The sequence below is a fragment of the Centroberyx affinis genome, unplaced genomic scaffold (assembly GCF_046629955.1).
Source record: "Centroberyx affinis isolate AG114_WGS23_722 - 3 ecotype Tasmania unplaced genomic scaffold, CSIRO-AGI_Caff_v1 ptg003235l_1, whole genome shotgun sequence".
Taxonomy (NCBI): Eukaryota; Metazoa; Chordata; class Actinopteri; order Beryciformes; family Berycidae; genus Centroberyx; species Centroberyx affinis.
In genome coordinates, this window is record NW_027281267.1 from 6,793 (window position 1) to 24,484 (window position 17,692).

Here is a 17,692-nt window from a genome sequence, read left to right on the forward strand (position 1 = left end):
CAGCGACCGAGGGAAAGCTTTTCTCCTCTTATCTTTCCGCGACCCACCATTGGGTCCAGAGTCAGAGCTTGAGAAACGTCGGTTTGTGTGGGGGGGGGAGGGAAAGAGGGGAATAGAAAGGAGAATAAAAGAGAAAAGAGACACAGCTGGCTGCATCTGAGGACATCAGCGGAAAGGACGAGCAGGAGGAGACGATAAAGGAGGAAGGTCAGAGGGATTATCGATACTGAGCCTCAGCTGCTGCTGTGGATCCTGAGGGACAAACAGAGAAAGAGAGAGAGAAGAAAGAGAGAGACAAACAGACGAGAAGAAAAGCAGAGAGAGGCGAGAGGAAGAGTGACAGCCGCCGGAAGCCATCATGGGCTGCAACATGTGTGTGGTGAACCGGCCGGAGGAGCAGTACAGAGTCATGTTCCAGGTAGGAAACAAAACACAAAAACACCAGCTGGGTTCTCTTCTTTTTTTAAAATGTTCTTTATTGATTTCCAGTTAAAGGAATAGTTCACTTCAATGGAGTCGATATACTCCATTGAAGTTTGTAGGAAAACCAATCACACAGCGGGTTCGCCCCCGCAGATCAATATCAGCCTTCTCCTAAACTATTCAAATTAACAGTCCCGTCTTTTTGCAGCTCCAAAAAAAAAGGAAAGAAATGTCCATCTTTTTTTTTGTGTTTTGTAGCCAAACGATTGCACTGTTGGTCCAAAAGTCCAATATTTACCTAATTTTCTCCTAGATTTTCCTCACTGACACTGACTCTGTTTACATGGACAGCAATAATCCGACTATTGGTCTTATTCTGAATAAGACAATATTCAGATTACTGTAATCTGTTTCCATGTGTTGCTTATAGAACAACTTTCCAGCTGCGGAGCAAAGTCCGGTCAGCAGGACAGAGGAGGATCACTGGAGACTCGGACAGTTTCAGACTTTACTGAAAACTGCTGTCAGTCTCTTTTTCCTCTGGAAACAAGTTTGCAACCTGTACTGCACGTCCCACAGATCAGCTGTCAATCAAACAGTGTGGGCGGAGCTTGGATCTCCTGTTGCTGCAGTTTGAGTTTCTCTTTTCTTTGTCTGTTCAGTCATGGTGGCTATCACTGCTCATGCTAACTACCCAGTTATTTTTCGGCTGTTTATTCCAAACAAACCGAAAACGTAAAGAGAGAGAGAGAGAGAGAGAGACAGAGAGAGGGAGAGAGGGAGAGAGAGAGAGAGAGTTAATTAAATCAATTAAGAGAGAAGTCAGCTCTTCCATGCCACACACTTGTAAATCCTGTATATATATACATGTTTTTATTTTATTTTTCATTTGCCTTATCACTGTATTTTATTTTTCATCTTTATTTATTATTATTTTACTTTGATCATTGTATAGTTTTTGTATATTCTCATCTCTCATTGTAATGTTATTACTACAGTTTGTAATTTGCTTTATTGCTTTTGCAACAATAGCTACCACCCATTCATGCAAATAAAGCAGAACTGAATTGAATTGTAAGACAGAGATAAGAGAGAAAAAAAAGCACAAGTTGTTTGTTTATTTGTTTTAGATTGAGAATCAAATGAAACTTTAATTATAAAGCACACTTCATAAAGAACGAGTCAAAGTCTTGCAATTTAAAATGAAAATAGATAAATAACCAGAAGAAAAAGAACAAATAGTACAAAAAAAGAGCAAACAACAAGATAAAAAAGTACATATGGGTGTGTTTACGGGAAAAAGGGATACAGAGTGTGTGTGTGCATGTGAGTGTGTGTGTGAGAAAGAGAGAGAGACGTTTACATCAAAGAGAAAGGGAGGAAGGGAACACAGATTAAATTGTGTGTGTGACTCGGAGAGAAAGGGAGAGGCAGAGGAGAGTGTATGCATGTGTGTGTGTGTGTGTGTGTTTTGTGTGTGCGTGTGTGTCATGTTCGAGAGAGAGAGAGAGAGGGAGAGAGAGAGAGAGAGAGAGGGAGGATGCTACTCCACCATTCATCATTGCAGGTTGTACTAGTTACTTTCTCTAAAGGTCATTATTTTATTCCTCTGCTTTCCTTGCTCAGCGGAGGGTGAAAGTCACACAGAGGGCTTCTTAAATCACACACCCCATCTAGTGCAAATGTAAAACAGAGTGTGTTAGTGTGTGTGCGTGTTAGTGTGTGTGTGTGTGTGTGGATGCTCACACTTATTCCGCGCATACATTTTCAATGCTTCAATGCACGTTAAAGGAAAACATTTAGAGTTATTGCCCATTTCCTTCTGTCTACACCTAGTTTACATTTCCACTAATCACTTGGCAATGCATACCGTGTGTAATTTGATTTTTTAAAACATTTACTTGTTTTTAAAATCCAAAATTTACAGTGTCTCTCTATAGTAAACAAGCAAACAGTAAACATGTTGTCCCCCACCAGTGATGTAGCTCCACCCTTGGGTCAGTCAGTGATTGCTGAGTGAACTTGAAATATGAGTGAAATTGTATAAGCATTTTCATATTGGAGAATGAAAGGACAGATTGACCATATATTTCTGTTGCCTACTCTCCTCAGAATTAGGCTTACAGGTTATATCTTGAAAAGTAGTAACTGTAATTGTCCTGTTTTTACTATATTACCATATTTTCCCAGAGCCTATGCTCTTGACCGGATTTGATTTTGGTGGGTATTTGATATAATGCATGCTGACAGCGGCTGGGTAATAAGAGCGTCCCTCTATCTGAACATTATTCTTCACATCAACAAAAACTGTGGACTCAAAGTGGCTCTACAACAACACAAAAGCTAGAATTATGTGTGTATCGGACCTGAACCGCAACATTTTCCAGACTTTTCCAGACATTTCTTTCAAATTCCCAAACTATTCAAGACCTGGAAATGATCAAATTCATTTTTAACACTTTTCCAGACTTTTCAGACCTGCGTAGGAACCCTGCAAATCTGAGAATATTTTTATTGTTAGATATGATTTTGTCCAGAATCCCATGACTGTCTGTATTGCAGGTAGAGAAATAACAGATAAAATATGATCAAAACAGTCATTCTGCTACATTCTCTAATTGTGTTAACTTCCTGGAAATGAAATAATGCTGAGGTTTAACAGTTCATCAATTTTCTGGGGATGCCCTAGAACCCCCTCAAGGACCCACTGGTGGTCCACGGACCCCACGTTGAGAACCACTGCCCTAGATAGATACACAAGTTGACTGCTTTTCACTACTGCCCTTGAGCAAGGCACTGAAGCCCCAGCTGCTCAGAGTCTCCAGTGTCAGACTGTGGCTGCACTGTGAATGTGTTGAACGGTATGAATGTGAAGCAGGGCGTCGCTGCGAACAGAGCATGGAGTCAATAAAGTTTTAAAAAATTCATCATATTATAATATCAAACAGGCTGAAACGGTTCAGATGTGTCAAAAACCATGTGAGGATTCAGTGAGTGTTGTAGAAATGTGTTAAACCTCCAACTGCCCATGTTTATGGAAGAGCTGCAGGCGAGACTTCCTCTCATCCATAAAACAGATATCCACGCACACACACACACACACACACACACACACACACACACACACACACACACACTGACTTTTATATTCTCCCTTTCCTTTTGTCTCTGACATACCTGTGCTCTCTCTCTCTCTCTCTCTCTCTCTCTCTCTCTCTTGCTCCCTCTGATGCACCAAAAAATTAATAAAATGAGCACGAACTCTGAATCTCAGCCTCCATGTTGCTGACAGGGATAAAGTCCAGATCCGGTTCCTCCTCCATGATTCAGGATTCTGGTCCAACAGCAGGAACCGGACCGGACATTTTCACCTGTTGGTCACATGGAAAGGTTAGCTAACGCTTCAGTTTAGCAGCTAAAACAGTTTGGTTAAAGGATAACTTTGGTGATTTTGTCCCTATATATAATGAGTCTCTTCATCCCTGTAGTACTTGGGCCCACAGACAATACTGGCTCCAGTCAGCTGTCAGTTGTTTGTCAGAATATCTCCAAAACATCCAATCGTCTTCTACCGAACTCTACTGTTTACGATCTGACCCGACCGTCCAGAACCAGATCACTCCGCCAGGAACCGCCTTTCACCCCACAGCGGTCTGTGCTGCGGCAGAGAAAAATAGTTCTGTGATTTCCTGATTAGTGAAAGTTGCGTAACGGAGGAACTGAGTCTGTTTCCTCTCGACTCTGTGGAGACACAGACGGCTTTTCTGGAGATATTCTGACAAACAGTTTGGACTCTGTTGCAGCAAGAGCAGAGCCGGCCCAAGCCTTTATGGGGCCCTAAGCAGAATTTGATTTGGGGGCCCCCCACCGCCTCACCGCCGCCAATACTATTTACTATTGTCAATGATTGATCATTCGCACACCTACTGTAAATATAACACACCCATTATCAATTGTATTAGTTGTAGCTGTGTTGCTTACATCATACCAATGTCAGTCTGGCATGTTTTTACCCTTCTATGGTTTTTAATCTTAAAAGGTACCAAACTCACAAGAGTGGTCTGGTGTTAATTTGCACTTTAATATTCAAAGTGATACAGTACTAAGTGGCATACTGAACGTGGTGTACTGAAAAGTAACAAAATAAACCAGCAGACATTGCCTAAATGGTCTGTTATTCTTTTTTTCTTTTAGGTTTTGTTACCTTGCAGGGCTATATTTTTTTTAAACAGGGAAATTAGTTTGGTTGTACTGTTCAGTAACTTGCAAAATAGTCTTAAAAACCAACATGAAAAAGAATCCGTGGATCTTGATCCTGCCTGAAAAAAATCGTGATATGATATTTTTGCCATATCACCCAGACGCCAGCTGTAATGCAAACATACCTTTATCTCTCTGTTTTTTCTCATCCTCTGCTCCAGAAGGATAAGTCCTTTTTTGCAACATTACTTTTTTGCTGCATCGACGCAGAGGACTGTAACCTGCTTGCATCAAAAGTGCACACTGTGCATGAACGTGACACCAGCTCTGTCAGAGGCAGCGGGAATTGATTAAACCAGTAATATTAGCTAGCCTGCCCGTTAACATAATATTGCATTTTTGTATGATTACCATTGACATAATATAATATATAACAAAAAAAACAAACATTTCAAGCGCTCTTGGGGGCTCTAAGCAGGCGGGAGCCCTAAGCAGCCGCTTAGGTCGCTTAGGCCTTGAGCAAGAGGCAGCAGAGCTGCTTCGACAGCTGACTGGAGACAAGACTGTCTGTGGATCCAACAACTACAGGGAGGAAGAGAGGAATTATATATAGGAACAAAATTGCTGAACTTATCCTTTAAAGCAGTGGTTCTCAACGTTGGGTCCAGGGACCACCAGTGGTCCTTGAGGGGGTTCCAGGGGGTCCCCAGCAAACTGATGAATTGTTAAACTTCAGCATTTTCATTTACAAGAAGTTAACACAATTTGAGAATGTAGAAGAATGACTGTTTTGATCAGTTTCTCTGTTATCTCTCTACCTACAATACAGATAGTCATGGAATTCTGGACAAAATCATATCTGACAATAAAAATATTGTCAGATTTGGGTCCGAGAGACAAAATCTCATCAAATGGGGGCTCGTGGTTCTAATGTGGACTAAATTATGGGTCCTTGATATGAAAAAGGTTGAGAATCACTGCTTTAAAGGTCCATATGGTGTAAAGCAGGACTCCCCTTCCCTCTGTGATGATAAAGGAGTTGGATGGTCTATCTAAACATGGTGAAAGTATCAAAACTAAATCCACACAATCCATATTAGTGCAGCGAGCCTCTAAACGAGCCGTTTGGACTTCCGTAACTTTGTGGCGTCACAAAGGTTCGCTCATTATCATTTTTGTAAGAAATAATAGACTAACAAAGTGTTTTTTTCAAAGCGGTTGAGCGGTTGTCATTGTTTATTACCGGAGAGTTTTCCCTACCTGTAGCCGCCGGGCCGCGGAGTCTCTCGTTTCACTCTGGAAACGGTTAGCCAATCGGAAAACAGAGGGGTCGTTAATATTAATGAGCCTTAAAGACACAGCGACAGAAACAGCCTGTTCTTGGTAAGGCTCAGAGAGATGCTGGAAAATGAACGTGGAGAAATGGATTGAGAGTGTTTTTGGTTCATGACACCACACACACAGCTTTGAATGGAGCTCAAGACACAAAATAAAACTCTGGACAGTGAATATGAGAATATGGAGCTTTAAGGCTAGCTTCAGGCACAGAGCGAGTTGTTTAGTTGTTGAGTCCAGGCTGGATGCTCATACAGATCGTCTTTTCTTTCTCTTCCTCTCTCTCACACTCAAACACTCCCTCATGGATATTTATATGGGCAAGCATATAAATACATTTACACATACACACACACACACACACACACACTTTCTCTCTTTCTCTGTCACACATGAATACACACTTGCATTTTCTCTCTCATACATACACATCTTTCTCCTCTCTCTTCCCATCGCTATCTCTCTCACACTCTCACACACACACACACACACACACACTTTCTGCCTCTCTCTCTCTCCACTCTCTCTTATGAACACACACACACACACACACACACACACTCTCTCTCTTTTTCTCATGCAGACACACACTATCTCTCCCTCTCTCCTTAATTTACTATGACCTTTAGATGTAATGTGACCAGAAAGATACAGAATCTCTGCATGTGAGTCTAAACTGTACATATCTACGCCCGTCTGTGTGTGTGTGTGTGTGTGTGTGTGTGTGTGTGTGTGTCATAATAACACAGATTTTATTCATAACACACTTTTCATTCACAGCAAATCAAGTTCTACAAGGGAAAGACCAAAGCAGGAACAGGAAGCAAAAGTTGATTCATACATGGCTGAAGGTTTACAAGGCAGAAGCTGCTGATTTGTAAAAGCCTCACATACACTCACACACACACACACAGACACACACACACACACACACACACACACACACACACACACACACACACACACACACACACGTCTTCCTCCTAGGCGGGACGTGCTCCAGACTCTCTCCTTGATCGTTAGACATCATTACCATCTTCACTAGGTCACCTCAGGAGACTCACACACACACACACACAACATACAACACACATAGAAGACACACACACACACACACACACACACACACACAACACACATAGAAGACACACACACACACACAGGATTCTCATTCATTATACAGCTGTTGTGTTCTGATTGATCGGGGCTCCCAGGGATTTGCAAGGCTACCACAACCCCCAACACACACACACACACACACACACACACACAGGGGAAATCCCTCCACCATCCTCCCCCGACACACACACACACACACACACACACATATACTGATGTGTTCATAAACATGCATATATAGAGAAATTCAGGAGCACTCCTCCCCCATCCTATCTCTCTCTCTCTCTTTGTCACACACACACACACACACACACACACACACACACACACACACACACACACAGACAGACATACATGTACATTCTCATACAGAACATACACAAACTGACAGGTACACTCGGGCACATTCTAATATACATACACACACGCAAAACATCTGTAACCAATCAGAATCAGAAACAGTAGACAATATAAGTCACTCTGTGTATTCTGCCATACAGTTGTGTGAGTTGGTATAATTTTGACTGATATCAAATCTAAACTCTAGTCATGACATTTAAATTGGTGGCATTTTCCTATAAATAAATGTCCGCTCTGCTCCTCTCTCTCTCTCTCTCTCTCTCTAACTCAACACTGATCCAGAAGAAGAAGAAGAACTGGGTAGTTAGCATGAGCAGTGATAGCCACCATGACTGAACAGACAAAGAAAAGAAAAACTCTAATTGCATCAACAGAAAATCCAAGCTCCGCCCCCCACACTGTTTGATTGACAGGTGATCTGTAGGAAGAGCAGTGAACAAACACCACACTAAATCAAACAAAACATGAAACTCAAGGATTACCACTTTAACTTTTAAAGGTGCTACATGTAGCACTTTGACATCAATAAATCATTAACACATTAGTTTTGAAACATTAGTATAATTACCGTAAACAAACCAGTCCATCAGTGGTCAGCCTGTCAGCCTCTACCAGCCTCTACTCTGCATCCTCCATTGTTTCTCCACCTGGTGGATCTGGAGGGAAATCTGCTGGATCGCTTTACGGCACAAAACAGGAAGAGGTTCTGTTCTTCCAGAGCAAACGGAGCTAAAGCTGAGAGAGTTTCTGGCAGCAGATGGTGGAAGGAGGGAAAGGAAGATGGAGAAATCACTTCCAACATGTTGATCCTCTTCAGGGAGGGGGAGAGGGAGGGGGGGCAGGAGGCAACGGGGCTGATGGGAAGTGTAGTCTTAATGTGGAGAAACACTAGAACTAACACTACTACTGCTGTGAGATAGAGGAGAACAATCCTCTCCTCTCCAACATTCTCATTTGTTTACGGTAATTTGACAATGATAGATTCATGGATAAAAAGCTGTGTGTTGCACCTTTAACTTAATAAGGTAGTTACTGCTGTTTGGATGCAAGATGAAGGTTGTTGCTGCTCTCTCTCTCTCCCTCTCCCTCTCTCTCTCTCTTTCCCTCTCTCTCTCTCTCTCTCTGTCTGTCTCTCATCTCACCCTCACACACATTTTCTCCCTGCCACAGACACACACACACACACACATTGACTTGTACTCGCTCTCTACCTTTGCATTTCCTCTACTTCCTCCCTGTCTTGTACACACACACACACACATTGACTTGTACTCGCTCTCTACCTTTGCCTTTCCTCTACTTCCTCCCTGTCATGTACACACACACACACACACACACACACACACACAGACACACAGACACACACACACAGCCAAGGGCTACGCTCACAGATGGTCCCCTCTCCCCTAGCAACAGTTACCGTCTCATCATGCCATATTGTCTCAAGACACACACACACACAATCACACACACACACACACACACACACACACACACACACAGAGTGAATGCCCCCTCTAACCTTGGCTGTGTATGAGACGGCGTCACTATCAGTGTGTGTGTGTGTGGGTGTGGGTGTATGTGTGTGTGTGTGTGTGTGGGTGTATGTGTGTGTGTGTGTGTGTGTGTGTGTGATTAATGAGGTCTGTAATGGATTCTGATGACCTCATGAGATTTGAGGAGGAGAGGATAAGCACTCGGCAATACACACACACACACACACACACACACACACACACACACACACACACACACACACACACACACACACACACACACACACACACACATACAGGTAGCAGAACAGTAAATTAATTGGAAATTTGCTCCAGTTTTCCTCAGTTGTGATTTTCTCGGTCAGGTTTCTCCTCTGCCTGAAAAAACATTTCAGCTCACGGTGTTTTCATGTTCCGAGTCTTCAAGATCAATAAAGAATAAAAATTATAGATTCTGAATTCGGTTTAATTAACAAAAATATAATTTATACACAATAGAAAACAATATCCAGATGCTGCTCCATGTTGTTCTGTTCTGATGGTTTCTATTTATAGTATCGTACAGATTTTGTTTCGATGCTGTTTGTTCTGTTTTCCCTCATTCTATTCTGTTCTGTTCTATTCTGTTCCATTGTGTTCTAATCCATTCTATTCTATTCTATGCTATTCAGTTCCATTGTGTTTTAATCCAGTCTATTCTAATATATCTATTCTAATCCAATCTATTCTATTCTACTCTATGCTATTCAGTTCTATTGTGTTCTAATCCAGTCTATTCTAATATATCTATTCTAATCCAATCTATTCTATTCTACTCTATGCTATTCTATTCTATGCTATTCAGTTCTATTGTGTTCTAATCCATTCTATTCTATTCTATGTTATTCAGTTCGATTGTGTTTTAATCCAGTCTATTCTAATATATCTATTCTATTCTACTCTATGCTATTCTATTCTATGCTATTCAGTTCTATTGTGTTCTAATCCAGTCTATTCTAATATATCTATTCTAATCCAATCTATTCTATTCTATGCTATTCAGTTCCATTGTGTTCTATTCCAGTCTATTATACTATATCTATTCTAATCCAATCTATTCTGTTCTATTCTACTCTATTCTATGCTATTCTATTATATGCTATTCAGTTCCATTGTATTCTAATCCAGTCTATTCTAATATATCTATTCTAATCCAATCTATTCTATTATGTTCTATTCTACTCTATTCTATTCAGTTCCACTGCATTCTACTGAAGTCTATTTTAATCCAATCCATTGTATTCTATTCAGTTCTATTCAGTTCCATTGTATATTAATAGTGAGAGAGAGGGATAATGTAATAACTGGTCACTGTGTAATAAACTGTCTGTGTAAATGAGTCAGAAATGTAACGACATGTAATACATTTTTACATTTACCAGAAAGTAATACATTCTAAGTGATGCAACTGTTTTTAGTTATCACATTACAAGGCTGAAGATGTTATTACATTATCTGGCAATCTGTTGCATCATGCTGCTGTCGCCTGAAAACCTCGTGACTCCAGTCTGAGCTCAGGTCAGCTGAAGGATGACAGGCGGCGCTGTGACCGGAGAACAGGCTCTGAGCTGTCGGGTTAGAAACTCTCACTGCCATCTTACTGTCATCAGCTAAAACCAGGCTGTGTTTCTCTACTGGAAAGTGTGGAGATAGGAGGTTTTCTCCCGGCAGTGACCATAAACAGGTTTTATTCCATTTTCAACTCATTTGGAAGGAAATCCTATTACGTTCTGACAAGTTGTTACATCATCCAGCAGTTATTACATTATCAGTTGTTAGAGGGAGAGAGAGAGATTCCAGATGAACCTGAAGGAAAGACAGTGGTGTCACATCAGACGTGATTAGGCGAACAGTTCACTTCCAGTCATTCATTGTCTGTGAGATGCAAGCAACCGTGTGCGCACTACATGATGGGATAGGTGGCGACGCAAACCAGGCCCGATGATACACGATGATAAAGCTGATGTAATAATATGCAAATGAGCAGGATGGTTGCAGAGAAAGAACCATGAAAACAACTGGAGAAGGAAACCCTCCGCTGCTGAAGACACATCCTTTATGATCGGGCCCTGAAACACTTCAGCTGCTAACTTCAGCTTCCAGCCTCACTGTGCCATCACATGCACACAGCTGTAGCCGCTCCATAGCTCACTAGAGCAGTGGTTCTCAACATGGGGTCCGGGGACCCACAGGGGTCCTTGACGGGGTTCCAGGGGGTCCCCAGAAAATTGATGAACTGTTAAACTTCAGCATTATTATATTTACTAGAAGTTGATCATAGTTTCACTGTTATCTCTCTGCCCACAATACAGATAGTCATGGGATTCTGGACAAAATCATATCTGACAATAAAAATATTCTCAGATTTGAAAATCTAGAGACAAAATCTCATCAAATGGGGGTCCGTTGCCCTAATGTGAACTAAATTAGGGTCCTTGATATGAAAAAGGTTGAGATTCACTGCACTAGATTAAAGCTCAATATCAAGATTACATTTTCCATATGTATGCTCATGGATACAATGAAATGAAGAACATTATAAAATGAAAGGTTTCCATTTTTGAAAGATTTTGCTTCCTAAATCTCATCAGTCAATATTTCAAAATCACAGATGATTCTATGATCAAAAAGAGAAGTGTTTGGTGAGTAAAGGCCTGCAGGGCTAGAAATGGACTTCACTTTAACAGCAGCCTTCATTCTGTAGGGGTTTCATAGCTGCGGTTACATGAGACATTTTTTTTTCATTCTGAATGAAATCATTCCGAAGGAAGATTGCCACGCAAGTGTTTACATGAGAGCTAAATATAACGATCACATTGAGATGTGTGTTTACATGCTCCACAGTATGGAATCAGAATAAAAGTTTCTGCACTCTAACATGGGTTTACGTTTTTAAAAGATGGAGCTGCGTCGGTTATTTCCTTACTGCTGTTCTTTCTGATGAAGCAACAGTTTTATCAAAACATACGACTCCGTAAGTGTCAGAAAAAGACGTTTTTATTTTCACCGCTGTAAACCGAAACTGGCCCAGAGAGGCGGAGTCAGGACTTGATATAAAAACGGGCTGCACCGCCCACATCAAGCCCGAGCGCCCCGGGGTTAATAACAAGCACATCCATTCCAATCCTCCTGGAAAAAAAGGGAAACATAATTGACGTTACTTAACGTTAAATGCGCGAGCGTGTGCAGAAAGAGGCGAGATAAAGAAAGTGATCAGAATGAGTGTTTACATGACGAAATTTTATCCATCGACCGGATTATGAAAGAGTTAAACCAGCCCTCTAAAACAGAAAGAAATTTAATTTGGATCGGGACAGTTTATTCTGAATGAGGCGTTTATATGAGGCATTTTTATTCTGACTGGGCTGCTATTCTGATTAAGAGGCTCCATGTAAACGCAGCTACTGTTTTCAAACAGATTTTATCAGATGTTTGTCCTCAAAACACACCGAGTGAAACGCCCCTAGCTGATGACTTCTGACAGAGCGTTTCTGCCTGAGCTCAGCCTGCCGGTCTGGTCTGATCCAGACTTCAGGAGCAGAGTGTGCAGCAGGTGGAGCTTGATCGTCTCACAGGAGCTAAACGCTTGTTGGAAGCAAAGAAAATCGCAGCTTTTGAAGTGGAAATCAAACAGCAGGAATCAAACCGGACAAATCAAACGGTAGCGCGGGTCCCTCAGGGCTTGCCGTAGCTGTAGAGGACTGATGTGTGTGTGTGTGTGTGTGTGTGTGTGTGTGTGTGTGTTCAGAGGGATGTGGGAGTGTGTTGAAGCTGGCAGATGTAGAGGCTTAATTTGTTTCATTCGATTTTCTCACTGGCCGGCCGTCAGGAGGACCTGGTTTACATCCAACACACACATATATACACACACACTCACACACACACACACACACACACACACACACACACACACGCACACACACACACACACACACACAGATATAGTATACGCCCAACTTTCCTTCCACACACAAATGCACACACAATACATGCTCACTTGCACCGCCTCACACATCATGTACACACACACACTCACACACACACACACACACGCAAATACACACACACACACACACACACCCATAAATGTATGCTTGGATACATGCCTTTCTCTTCTCCCTTTTCTCTCTCTTTCTCTCCCTTTCCATTGCTCTCCCCTCCTCTCTCTCTCTCTCTCTCTCTCCGTCTCAGTCTCCTTCTCTCCTCAGTCAGGCTGTCAGATTTGTCTCAATGGGATGCTGTTGCCGCGGCAACCGGGGTCATTAGGGAAGCCATATTTATGCTTTCTCACACTGGTGCTGGCAGGGCCGCTGTAATGAGCACGCACACACACACACACACACACGCGCACACACACACACACACACACACACACATATATTCAACCATACACATGTATTCAACTACATATACTGTCACACAGCGATGCGCACACACACACACACACACACACACAGATCAGATGTATAATACATGCAGGGAATCCCACCAGCTGCATCCATAAACGTCTTTGCTTAGATGCAGGCATCATTATTGTGTGAAAGGGAGAGAGAGAGAGACAGAGAGAGAGAGAGAGAGAGACAGAGAGAGAGAGAGAGAGAGACAGAGAGAGAGAGAGAGAGAGAGAGAGAGAGAGAGAGAGAGAGAGATGAAAGACAGACTGACATATGCATCATTAGACAAAACATTAGCACAACAGAACGGAGCATTAGCATTCAGCTCTTTAAGGAATTAAAACCCTGGACTGACATCAACTGTCGCCTCAAAACCGTGAAATTCCAGTTTTCATTTTAGTTCAACATAAAGTTTACATCTTCCTCTGGCCCTGATGTGTGTTGTTCTCTGTCTTGAGGGAAAGGAAGGGAGGGGGGAGGGGGAGGGGGAGGGGGGGCAGGGAGCAACAGGGCTTATGGGAAATGTAGTCTTAATGTGGAGAAACACCAGAACTAACAAAACTACTGCTGTGAGATAGAGGAGAACAATCATCATGGACTCATTGGTTTACAGTCATTAGACCAAGGTATTACAATTAATTTGACAATGATTATTGATGTTTAAAAATGCGACACGCAGCATCTTTAAGACTTTTTCTGAATCATAATATTTCAAATAAATTGGACAAGGCAAGTGCGTTCACTGACAGTGAGAGATACTGAGAGAATGTGGGAAACAACGAAATCAAGATGGCAGGCTAAGAAACAAAGCTGTCGTAGAAAACAACAGAACACAACATGGCGGATAACAGCAGATCTGACACGGCTTGATATGTTGGAGGAGCAGCTGTAGAAAACTTTGAATGTCAGACAGGATCAGAAGTTCACACTGCAGCTGGAAGTGTCCCAGTTCAGATCTTTCCTCCATGTGACTCAGATCTGATGTTTTCTAATCAGCGTGAACAGAATGGAGTCGCAGCTTTTCAGTTCCCATCTGGACCTCATGGATCTGAGCTGCAGAATCAGATCCTGAGACTCGCAGCCGACTTGTTACCTTGCGAGGCAGCTGGATTCCATCTCGCCAGGCTTCAAGTTCTGCGTTTGTGGCCGAACCACAGTGGTGCGGACCTGGGTTTCCGTTATCCGGTAATTACCGTTTTTTTTACCGGGAAAATCTGTTGAAGTCCGACATATTTAAATCTCTCCGGTCATAATGTCCGGTGAAAATAATTCCCTCTAAGCACAATTATTGGAACATTGTGCTCCTTGTTTTACTGAGACTGAGTTACAGCAACAGGTTGAGTTCTGCTCCCAGTCTGTCTCCAGACCTGCTCCCAGTCTGTCTCCAGACCTGCTCCATAAGTCTCTTTCAGTAAAGTAATAATAAATATTGCACTACGTGAGTTGATTTAAGTGACATGAGACACAACTGGGGAGGATTTACTAAATTGTTTTGAATATAGCGTAATGTATTAACCAATCAAGGGCGATGTGTGTGTGTGTCGGGTGAAGGTCAGATGCCTTTGAGGTTTATTTTCATGACTTTTTGCTGGGCTGAGCTTTTTACATATTTACTGTGTTGTTTTTCTTGGTTGTCGGTTGCGTATTTAACAATTGGCAATGTGTGATGATGGTTAATGGGACGTTGCGTAATGGTGAGAGGGACACGTAGTTTTTGGCATTTGGCATTGCGTAATGGTGAAAGCATTTGGCAATTTGGCAACAAAATACATGTCAGGAACGAAGTAAAGTGCAAATTTTCATAGTAGATAATCCTATTTTTCTATTTTGCATGGTAAGGTTGTGTGTGTGTGTTTGAGAGAGATAGCGTTATGCACGTGAGTCTATTGACGGGACTTATTTTATTTGGAATATAATGTATAAGCAAAAGTAGCCTACTTTTCAATAAACAATATTATAAATCTAAATGCCTTGATGATGTCATTCTTTATATAGCCTGTCTTTAAGCTCAATAAACACAGATAATTTTGACCGGAATTTCTCCCATTTGTCCGGGACATTGAAATCTTCCGGAAACCCTGGTTCAGACCAATCAGCGTCCTATGAGGGCAGCTGGGGGCGGGGCTTAGGTGTGACGACAGCGAGGAGTGACTGTTCGCTCACAACAATGGCGGCTCCTAAAGAGGCTAGCGTAGATGCTGCTATAACATCAGTTATTTCTGAACTGGAGAGTATTTCTTCATTGAAAGAAGACTGCAAAGAATCGTCTACCGACATGCTGACTACACAGTCTGTTGTTGTCTTTCCTCTTCGGCGCTGTCCTACTATGTCATATGGTTCGTTGATCTGATTGGTTGAAGTTAGCCTCTGATAGACAGATGGTTCATCCAATCACCTGCCAAGTATTTTTTGAACGTGCCTGACCTTTTCCAAACAGTTTCCAAGGACGACTTCCCAGATGGTTCTAACCATCTGGTGCGTCAGCTTAGCCGACTTAAGCACATTTTACACTTTAATGAAAATAGCGTCTCTGTACATAAACTGACACTTTTTAATGCTTATTTGGGGTTGAAAAAGTGTCTCTTCCCGCTGCGCTCCTCCAGCTGTGTGGCGTCCATGTTTGTTTTTACCGGTGATTGTCACGTCTGCTTCCTGTTCCTCTGTTCTTCTATGTTTCTTTTTGGTGCGATATGATTTTTTTTTTTTTTTAAACACTGCCATCCTGTGTTCGGGATTGCAACAACATGCTACACACACATCTACAGAAGCCGAGAACGGCCGTGCTAATTATTTTGTTTTCTCAAGATAACAAAGCTTGTTTTCTCGAGATAACGGGTTAATTTCTCTTGTTATCTTGAGAAAACAAGACACAATGCAATTTCTGCATGTGTTAGACCTGGATTGAAGTACAGTCTGATCAATAATAGGTAGCCTACTCCTTGAACTGACATTTTCAGCTTAAATCAGTTGCTACAGTTGTCAAGACGCCATCTATGCATGCTGGCATGGCACTCCTGATCTCTGATAAGTAATAAGAGGAAACAACATTTTGTTTTCTCGTGATAACGGGTTGATTATCTCGTTTTCTCGAGATCACAAGATAATTAACTCGTGATCTCGAGATAACGGCGTTAAAAAAAAGTATAAAAGTATAAAAACTTTAATGTAAGCGCCGCCGCGTTCTTTACATTCGTGCTTTACATTGCGTTCGACTATAAAATGCGCTTTATATTTGAACGCTCGAATTGGAACTTGTCAGCGTTGCCATGACAACAAGTTAATTTTTTTACGTCATCGTAATGACACAGCTGTCATTCCCGCAGTCCAGTCAAAACAAAGAAGGCTCACACTGTAACCGACGTGCGTTTCAAACAGCAACAGATGTGGCGTCTCTTCCTGTCGCTCCTCTGCCACGTGTCTTTTCCACATCGCTGTCGGTTCAGAGTATTATGGGATACGGGTTACATCCTACAATAGATGATATGAGCAGCGATTCATGAATTGAGCCTCAGAGAGTAAATGGATTCAATAAGTGCATGTCAGACAAAGGGAAAGAGTGAGAGAAACAGGGAGAGAAAGAAAACGCGAGTAAATCCATTCACCGAGATCGCAACGTTCCGATATCATTTGCATATTATTCTTTAAGGAATCACGGTATTTCGCAGCCGTCGACAACACACACAACACATTAGCTCTAATGAGATCTCAGCTCATTAGGCTTGTCAGCAGCAGCAGAAGAAAGCAAGCAAGACTCCCGGGAGAAAATCATATTTGCTGCCGTGCTGGTTTGTATTCAGCCGTGGCTCTTTAAAGCTCACAGGGTGGCAGCATGGCAGGAGCCCCGCTGGTCACATGCTCTCTCTCTCCCTCTGTGTACCTCCTGCTGCACCATACTGCTCCATCTGCATGAGAGAGGGTTTGGGAAGCGCCGCATACTGAGTCTCGACAAAGTCTCGTTCCCCCGTAAAGTCACAAAGGAAACGGCGTGTTGAGAGGCACATCTCGCTTCCCTTAACGCGACGGCTTGCTGAGCTGTACACAGGGGGACGGAGTTGATAAAAGAAAACGAGTGTTTAGGCTTCCAAAAGATGAAAAGCAAAAAAAAAAAAAAGGTTTGGGTTAAAGGGTAAGGCTTTATTTCTTACCGTCAACAAATCCTGTGAAAATAACAAAATCAGCAATTGTCTCGTCCATGTAGCCGGTGCCCAATAAAGCCATAGAACTCCATTGTATTAAAAAAAAACTATTAAAAACACGTCAAAGAGCCACAACTTAATAAGCCGGCCGTAAACACTTTGCGATCTCAGGAAAGTAGTTCCGTAGCAC

General features: G+C 42.1%; 1 protein-coding gene across 1 annotated transcript in view; it reads left to right on the forward strand.

The window, feature by feature from the left end:
* Positions 1-358: 358 nt before the first annotated feature.
* LOC139660179 (PDZ domain-containing protein 4-like) overlaps positions 359-17,692 on the forward strand; it is a 62,842-nt gene continuing 45,508 nt past the window's right edge. Inside the window, exon 1 of the mRNA XM_071538251.1 lies at positions 359-418. Within this exon, the coding sequence (XP_071394352.1) occupies positions 359-418 (60 nt within the window). The remainder of the gene's footprint in view (positions 419-17,692) is intronic.